Source organism: Hibiscus syriacus, unplaced genomic scaffold (assembly GCF_006381635.1).
Source record: "Hibiscus syriacus cultivar Baekdansim isolate YM2019G1 unplaced genomic scaffold, ASM638163v2 tig00110557_pilon, whole genome shotgun sequence".
NCBI classification, from domain to species: Eukaryota; Viridiplantae; Streptophyta; class Magnoliopsida; order Malvales; family Malvaceae; genus Hibiscus; species Hibiscus syriacus.
Window position 1 is genome coordinate 848,337 of NW_024062780.1, and position 8,668 is coordinate 857,004.

At 35.6% G+C, this 8,668-nt stretch overlaps 2 protein-coding genes across 3 annotated transcripts; both read left to right on the top strand.

Annotated features, from left to right (window-relative positions):
- Positions 1-697: 697 nt before the first annotated feature.
- Positions 698-3,485, top strand: LOC120131925 (glycosyltransferase BC10-like). 2 transcript variants are annotated; one of them, XM_039148786.1, is made up of 10 exons: positions 698-1,164; positions 1,478-1,576; positions 1,797-1,897; positions 1,983-2,054; positions 2,155-2,245; positions 2,505-2,585; positions 2,722-2,781; positions 2,874-2,996; positions 3,086-3,124; positions 3,212-3,485. In XM_039148786.1, the coding sequence occupies exons 1-10, from the start codon at positions 793-795 to the stop codon at positions 3,338-3,340; spliced, it is 1,167 nt and encodes a 388-aa protein (XP_039004717.1). In that variant the 5' UTR covers positions 698-792; the 3' UTR covers positions 3,341-3,485. The 2 variants fall into 2 exon arrangements, with proteins under 2 accessions (XP_039004717.1, XP_039004716.1); XM_039148785.1 differs by lacking the exon at positions 2,722-2,781 and having other exon boundaries at positions 3,086-3,225.
- A 3,481-nt stretch (positions 3,486-6,966) lies between these two features.
- LOC120131926 (flowering-promoting factor 1-like protein 2) lies at positions 6,967-7,300 on the top strand. The gene has a single exon (XM_039148787.1). The coding sequence runs from the start codon at positions 6,967-6,969 to the stop codon at positions 7,264-7,266; it is 300 nt and encodes a 99-aa protein (XP_039004718.1). The 3' UTR covers positions 7,267-7,300.
- Positions 7,301-8,668: the final 1,368 nt, after the last annotated feature.

Below are 8,668 nucleotides of genomic sequence, written 5' to 3' on the forward strand. Positions count from 1 at the left end.
CATTTGGTCATCGGCATTTGCTAGTTGTTGCCGGATCTCTCAATTCACTCGCTGATCTGATCTGATCCAATTTTCCAGCTCGAGCCGGAGCCAGAGCCAGACAGGTACTCTTCCTTCTTCCCTGCTTTCATTTTTTATCGCTATTGCCATTGACATGCCTTTTCCAATCGCTCTCCAATCCAAGTTTTATTCTATTCCATTATAATTTCTCCTTTTGTTTTAAGTAGTAATAAAAAATCTCCGTTTGAGTATTGACTATTGATTGAACTCGCATTTCAATCGTTAGCGCAAATCTGAATTTTTCTCTTCGGTCCAATTCTTTAGCCTTCTAGTTTTATGTGGAGTTTAATTTTCTAAAATCTGCTGATAAGCAAACAATGCTAGTAGTATCCAATCTATCACATGGATGCGCCTAAAGCGTAACATTGATATTGCGATTCTCCGTTATAATGTGTATGCCTTAGTTCTTCCGTGTTTGGCTGTTCATACTATCCCTGTAGCTGTATTGTTTATTATTGGAAGTATGTTTCACCAGCTGAAATTCTATTATTTTTTTCAACAATGTTCTCGATATTTCTGATAGTTATCATGAATTTTAAGTATCATTCTCTGCTTTGTTAAGGCTTGTTACGATGACTGTACCTACCGCTTTGATGCTGATTTTATTTCTCGTTTTCAGATTATGGTCCGAGCGCTATAACCTGATTAGGATATAGAACTGATCTTTGCACTCAACAGTGAACCTGTAAGATGGTGAGATAAGGTAACCGAGTGGTACTTTCAGATACTGACATGCTGCGTGCATGGAAGCAAAGTGTGAAAAATATGCCTGTCATGTCCGGTTTAAGAAAGCGCCCGCATCTGAAGAGGCCACTGTGGATTATTCTATTGGTAATTTTTGTGATCATATTCTTGATTACCGCCTATGTCTTCCCTCTATCAAGTTCAACAGCCTGCTATATCTTTTCATCTGGAGATTGTTCAGTATACTACCAGCCATCATTTCGTTCTAGGGAGCTAAGTGATGAAGAGATAATGTCTCAGGTTGTAATTAGGGAGATCCTCAACGCACCTCATACCCAATCAAATAATTCAAAAATTGCTTTCCTGTATTTGACTCCAGGGACACTACCTTTTGAGCCACTGTGGGATATATTCTTTCGTGTAAGGCTTTGTTCTTGATCATCAATTCGTTTTGATTTGCATTAGTTATGCAACTTTCGTTTTGCAAATGTTGCCATTATTTCTGTTAAATTCATTTATACACACTCTACAAGCTTATTTTCAGATTAATTAGTTGAGAAACAGTCTGAAATTATGAATTCTTGATAGCAAGTTTTGATCTCTGTGACCTTCAGAAAAAGTTTGTAACTGTGTTACAATTTCATCTTCTTATCTTTCTCAAAAGTTTGTATACTTCATTTCTCTGAAAATTTCAAATTTTATAACAAATCAATAGTTTAATCTTTTGCTACAGGGCCATGAGAGCAGGTTCTCTGTTTATGTACATGCTTCCAGAGAAAAACCAGTACACATCAGTGACCATTTTATTGGTCGAGACATTCGCAGTGACAGTGTAGGTGGACTTAAGCCTTGAAAAGGTTCTCAAGAGCAAAGAAGGGAAAATGAAACTTCAAAGGATGGGCGTTCAAATGCAATTTTGGTTTTGATGATGACCACTTTTGTTCCCCAAATTTCTATGAATTACATACTTTCCTGTTTTCCACCATTGATATTACATGTCTGCTTGAATGTCGCTATGTAATGCCTCGTAAGATGTAGGTTATCAAATGCAGGTGGCTTGGGGGAAAATTTCCATGGTAGATGCTGAGAGGAGACTGTTGGCACATGCACTTTTAGACCCTGATAACCAGCAGTTTGCGTTGTTGTCAGATAGGTGATAGAGGCATCAGATTTCATGCATAATATTCTTATCATAGGTATTTATCTAAAAGTCTCATTTTTAAAATATTCTCCTGTAGTTGCGTACCACTACACAACTTTGACTATGTCTACAACTATCTGATGCACACTAATGTGAGCTTTCTTGACTGGTAAGCATTATTGAAACCCTTTTTTATCTTGTCTTGTATTCTGTAAATATTAAGAGTACATAAAAACTAATTTTCCCACTTCTGATCCCTCTCTAATCAGTTTTGTTGATCTGGGTCCACATGGAACTGGGAGGTATTCAGAGCATATGATGCCTGAAATTGAGAAGTCCGCTTTCAGGAAAGGTTCACAGGTTAATCCTTTTACTGTAGTAGCATAGCTTTGAGCTTATTTGTCAATTCCAGAACGTTGAGATTGATATTTCATTTCTAAAATGGAATGTGGTTCATAATTATCTTGCTACAACTTGTGCAGTAATTTTCCCGATGTCCTAGATGTGTCTAATACAGCAATCTCTCTAGTTGGCAACAGTTAGAATAGTCCTGTTGGTTGATACTTAATTACATAATATTTTTTGGCTTCAGCTGGTTTTGGTTCACATTTAATTTCAGTGGTTCTCCTTGAAGCGGCAGCATGCTATAATAGTTATGGCCGACACCCTGTATTACACAAACTTTAGGCTTTATTGCAAGGTATTCTGCCCATCATCATAGTTATTCTGTTGTTATAATCGGTATTATAATATTATCTCAGAGTTATGTTTCTCTATTAGCCTCTGTTCTACTGCAAACTTATGATTATAAACTAATTTGCCCCTCTTGTTGTCAGCCAAATTTTGACGGCCGCAATTGCTATGCAGACGAGCATTACTTGCCAACCTTTTTTAATGTCGGTACACCAGACTTGTTTCTACTGCCTGCATGAATACTCCAAAGACTAACAATGTACTTATTAACCCGATTATCTTGTATATAATTCAGATGATTGATCCCGGCGGAATCGCCAATCGGTCAGTAACATATGTGGATTGGTCTGAAGGGAAGTGGCATCCCAGATCATTCAGGGCCCAAGATATAACATTCGAGTTCCTCAAGAACCTTGCGGTACGGCATATATACACATTCATTCCGTGCCGAATGTAATAGTTTCGATTTGTTTACCGTTGTTATTCACAGATTTCGTTCTTGCGCAGTCCACCGACGACATCATACATTACACGAGTGATCCGAAGGTAAAGAAAAGGATCTAATTATAAACTATGGGTTAAATAATAGTCTGCGGCAGATAACTGTTTGTGTTTCTCGTGGTTTGGCTGCAGAGGAGAATGCTTGTCGGGCCATGTTTGTGGAACAATGCGAAGAGACCTTGCTATTTATTCGCAAGAAAGTTTTATCCGGAAACTTTGAACAGATTGTTGACCAATTTCTCTAATTATACAGCGGCGTAGGCCTCGGCTTTGCTGTCCTCGTTTCGTTTCCGTTGGTAACACTGCATCTAATTATATACTGAATCTGATGGACGGGGAACTTTATTTGAGATAAAACCCCACCTCCCAAGCTTCCCGTTGTTAATTAACACAAAATCCTCCCGTAGTTTTCCGGTTCCAATGGTAAATTTTGGTGATATTATTATTGTTGTTATTATATAGAGATCTTCTACATGCATTTTGTCCGACCATACCAATGAAATTATCAGGGTCGGGGCTAGGACGTTGGAGGTCCTGTGTAAATTCTTAAAAAGAGGCTCTTTTCGTAAAGTGAGTTAGACAAAAAAAAGAGATAAGTTTTACAGCTGTAGCATAGTACTAATTATTGATATTTCCCATATCTTCATTCGAACAAAGCTTTTTGGACTCATTTTTTATAGTTTAATCATCTATGGTAATACCAATAACCTCATTGTGAACATTTTGGGTCCTTACTATTCCGGGATCCTGTTCCGTCGTGTACATTGCGCATGTCTAGCCCCACCTCTGAAAATTATGTAACGTGGAAGTAACTTGATAATTGGATGAGAAAAGAAAATCTAATTTCATCGAGCAATATTTTGGGAGATTCTTTTTATAAACTAATTGATGTGATTTTATATAATTTTCCAAGATAGATGACTTGTGGTAAGTGGACTTTTATCTTAGTTGTCAGTATAAACTAATTTGTACCCTTCATAAGGGTACTCAGTCATAAATAAAGGCATTTCCCAAGAAACTAATTTACCTCACGACATCTAATTTGATAATGACTTTTATAATATGGATACCACACGTACTTTTTTTTGGAGGATTGGATACCACGTGCAAATGTTGGTAAGAAGGAAAGAATCTTTATAAAAATATATTTTTCAAATAAGATATTATTTTTTAACAAAAATGATTTTATAAAAGGAGTGGTTGAATTATTAATTTAAAATCTTATATAAAAAAGTTTAAAAAAAATATACCCTCACAATATTATTTATTAATTGCTGAGATAATTCCCACTGAACTATTGTCACTAGACAAACTATATTTATATACACACAATTTACTAATGATATTCCCTTTGGCTTTGCAAACTGTATGCAACTATTTGCATTACCTAATGAGATTGGAGAGGGGAATTATGGATTATGGAATCACCAAATAAATTTACTTATCCCAACTCAATCGAGGAATAGTTTAAAATTATATCTATTTCTTTCCCTTTAGCTTTTCCATAATTCCTTCTACGATTTAATTTTATATTTATAGGTTACTAATACAGCTAATTATACCCTTTACTTTTGTGATTATATAAATAAACAGACGGCCTAATCTTGCTTTATATATTTATGTACTTAATTTATTAGTGAGTATATATGCCCTCACCCTCTAATACTTATATATTACGCGAGTTCCATAGGATTTAGTGGATTCTCATACTCATTACTTTTTGCTATGATTTTCAGGGGTGAAAACAGATTTTCAATACAAAATACATATAAAAAATCTAAAATATATGATAATTTTAATTTTTCAGGGGGACGACTGCTCCCACCCGCCTCCCTCGGTCCATCCCTGTTTCAGGTACACATACACGTGCATAGTGAATGATAAAAAGGTTCGGGGGATGGGAGTGTATGTTTCATATAGGACATGGTGCCATTTGGTAGGCTTAAAGAGGAACACACGTGAACAAAGGCTTGGGAAGGAAGTATGAAATTAGGAGTTGATTAAAAATTAGTAATTTTGTCCAAAATAACAAAAATTTGGAGTTCATTTCGTAGCCAAGACAAAGACAAATTTATTTGTAGTGAATAATGATGTTTCAAAGAATATGAAAGATTTTGACAACACGGGTTATATGAGTTCTTTTTGCCTTTTCCTGGTTGGCTTGACTCTTGAGTGAGCCAGTGAGGACCATCTTACATTTTTTTATTACATATATATTATAGACATAGCCCACGTGATGCCATGTGGGTTTTCTTACTTATTTTAATTTTTATTTATTTCTTAACTATTTTTTAAAAATTTTATCATTTTAGATATGACCGTTATAAAAAAGATTAAAAAAAAATTTAATATCACGTGTGTATCATATTAGATAAAATATTATGAGGTCGTGGGATCGAGTCCCACGGAGTGCATTTCATAATTCAGAGGTCTTCTACGGAAGCTGCTCTTAACCTGGTGTTGGCAGCCTACTATCTTACCTCCCCTTACCCCATTACATATGGGAACAAGGGACAACCATTATGAGAAAGAATGTGTGTGTAACATCAATTGTACTTTAAATTGAATAATAGATACCACATTAATACATATTTTTATTTATTAAATTGAATAATAAATTATTTATCTATTATTTTAAAAATTAATCCATATAAACTTCTTTTATAAAAAGATTATAAAGAATTTTTTATCGTTATAATTTAGTATAAAAAGTCATTTTTATAGTTAATTTGGATTGATTTTGTTATTACACGAATATAAGAAAGGAAAAGACTAAAAGTGACTTTTAAGGTTTCAAACAATGGATAGCCAATTACGAGAAGGAATATTAGGAACCCCAGAGACAACAGATGCCGCTCCTTTGCGCACTGATTAAGCCCACGACATAATTTTATTTAAAAAAATATATAATTCATACATAAAATAAATAAATAAATTTCAACCCCACGACTAAATCAGATTGAATGGCATAACTGTCTCTCTTCACGTGGACATATCGTGATGCATCTAAATTGGCTTCACCCTACATTGCGGCTCTGCCGATACCCCTTTCCAACTCTTTTCATAGTTTTAAATGAGTTTATACATTTATCAATAAATTATAAAATAATATCTATTTAAAATAAAATAATTATTTATTTAAATACAATTATATTATACACTAATCAACTTATTTTAGTAATTAAAGAAATCGTTGATGTTCCTAGAGATTACGAGTTCAAACACAACGTAATTAAGGTTCATTGTCAAATGATAGGAAATATTTAAAATAAATGTCATTTTATAATCAACTTAGCTTAATAAAAAAATATAATTATATCATTCATTTAATTATTAATGATATTCGTAGACTGAATTATGTTGTTGATGATCGCCCCCAAGTCTGCAAGTCACTTGATAAAAGCAGTGTCACCAGCTGGAGAAAACAAAAGAAAGCATTGTCACCAGAATCTTGATTAGAGAACCAAGGCAACAACTTAACAAACATTTATTTATATATGTATATAATACTTAATTAAAAAAAAAAGGAGAGATTCTTTGTGCAAACGCAAACATCCATACCCCACGGATGGATGGGTGGTAATGGTATGTGTACCCTAAATCATATCATAAAGGCATCTGTGTACCCTCGTTCATATTGCAACCCATGGGGACGAGGTCCCACAATATCTAGATTCTCTACCAAACCCTAACCTATCAACATCATCCTCAACACAGCTTTCCTAAGACTAGTGATTTAGTTTAGGGTCCTCTAGCTTTTATGTGTCTCGTCACCACACTGACCTATAAATATATATGTATATATATACCCCCCAACCCTTCCTTCCCTCACCACCAACATATAACGTACTTTTAAAGAACGCATACATTGGAAGAAGAAAAAGGGAATGGCCGGAGTTTGGGTGTTTAACAATGGTGTATATCGGCTCGAAAGTAGTCCCCGGGCTCGGGTTCTGGTGCACTTGCCATCTGGTGAGGTCGTGTCGTCGTACTCGTCGTTGGATCTCATTTTGAGGGGCTTAGGGTGGGAGAGGTACTACGGGGGTGACCCTGACCTCTACCAGTTCCACAAGCACTCCTCCATTGATCTCATTTCCCTTCCTAAGGATTTCTCCAAGTTCAGCTCCGTTCACATGTACGATATCGTCGTTAAGAATCCCAACATCTTCCACGTGCGTGACATGTGACTGTGACCGTCACGCTTACTCGATCACCATCACATACAGATCTCTCTATATGTATATATGTATCATGCTGCATTACCACTCTCTTTTATCTTCTTCTTCTTCCCTTCTCCGCTCAGGTGCGTTTAGGGCATTTTCATGGCTTGTATAATACTTCATGTTTAGGGTTTCAGTGATTTGCTTGCCATGGTGGTTGCACGTGGGTTACATGAAAACTGCCTGCCAATGCAAAGTGAAAAAAGATTAAGGTGGACTGGTGTTAGTTTCATGATTTTATGTACTGCATAACGTTTGATTAGTATATGTATAAAAGTAATAACGATCAAGGCTGCAGTTGTGGTGATTTTACCATCGATCCCATGACTTTCTTCCATGTCTGCGACAACACAAACGTGTCGACTCCGATGATTCTGGAACTGATAATTTTTCTGAAGGAATTTGCGTTTTCAAACATCTTTTTTTTATAATTGCGATCATCGATCAGCTAGTCTATATTTTTTACAGCAGACCCAACCTAAGAGAATTGTGTTGATTAATGTGCGGTAAGTGATCACCAATGATAAAAGAAATGGCCACAACAACACAAGGGTCGGTACCGATTCAAAAAAAATTGTCACCAAACATTAATATACATTTGATTACATGTTAGTTTTATAAAGAGAACAGTCGGATAACTTACGAGTTCAGTACTTAAGTTGAGATATTTGGAGGGCAATACTTTGCAGTGATGATCATCCAACTTAGGGGGCGTAATGCGACAAAATAGATCATGAGTTACTAGAATTCGATTCGATCAAAGCTCAACCAACACTCCAATTGAATGAACTTGACTCAAATTCTTAATGAGCCGAGGTCAGTTATTTGATACCTAACTCAAAAATCTCGCGAGTAACTCGAAAAGCTTATGCGTACTCGAAAAAATAATATATTAAAATTTTAAAATTAAAAGTGCAATATAAGATATTCATGTACTTAAAGTTTAGATTCAAGTTTAAGCTTGAATTCGAGCTTAGTCCGAGAATTTTCGAATTCAAGTTTTTTCAAGCTCGAGTCGAGCTTCAACTTTTTTATTTCGAGTTTGAGTCTAGCTTGACGATTTTAAGCTCGCACGCTTTTGAATCGAGTTAAACTTTGAACTTTTTGAATCAAATTGAGCTCAATACTCAAATTCTACTTGAGGCGTTTACAGCCATAATCCAGCTAGGTATGATTTGTTCCTGTGTGAAATGACGACGTGTACTTTTAGAAACCTTTTATATAAATGTATGTACAAAATAATAGGAATAGAATGGAAGGGAGACAAGTAGAGACAAAAGTACCTCTGAATGCAAGATTCGAGTGTGATTATTGAGGGTGGATTATGATGGGGCGGGGCCGCATGGCCCGAGCCAAGGTACTGGGAGAG

Coding starts and splice junctions, on each gene's coding strand:
- LOC120131925 (XM_039148786.1), top strand. CDS start 793: ATGCTGCGTGCATGGAAGCAAAGTGTGAAAAATATGCCTGTCATGTCC. Junction 1,165..1,477: donor TGTGGGATATATTCTTTCGT/GTAAGGCTTTGT, acceptor CTTTTGCTACAG/GGCCATGAGAGCAGGTTCTC. Junction 3,125..3,211: donor ATTACACGAGTGATCCGAAG/GTAAAGAAAAGG, acceptor GTTTGGCTGCAG/AGGAGAATGCTTGTCGGGCC.
- LOC120131926 (XM_039148787.1), top strand. CDS start 6,967: ATGGCCGGAGTTTGGGTGTTTAACAATGGTGTATATCGGCTCGAAAGT.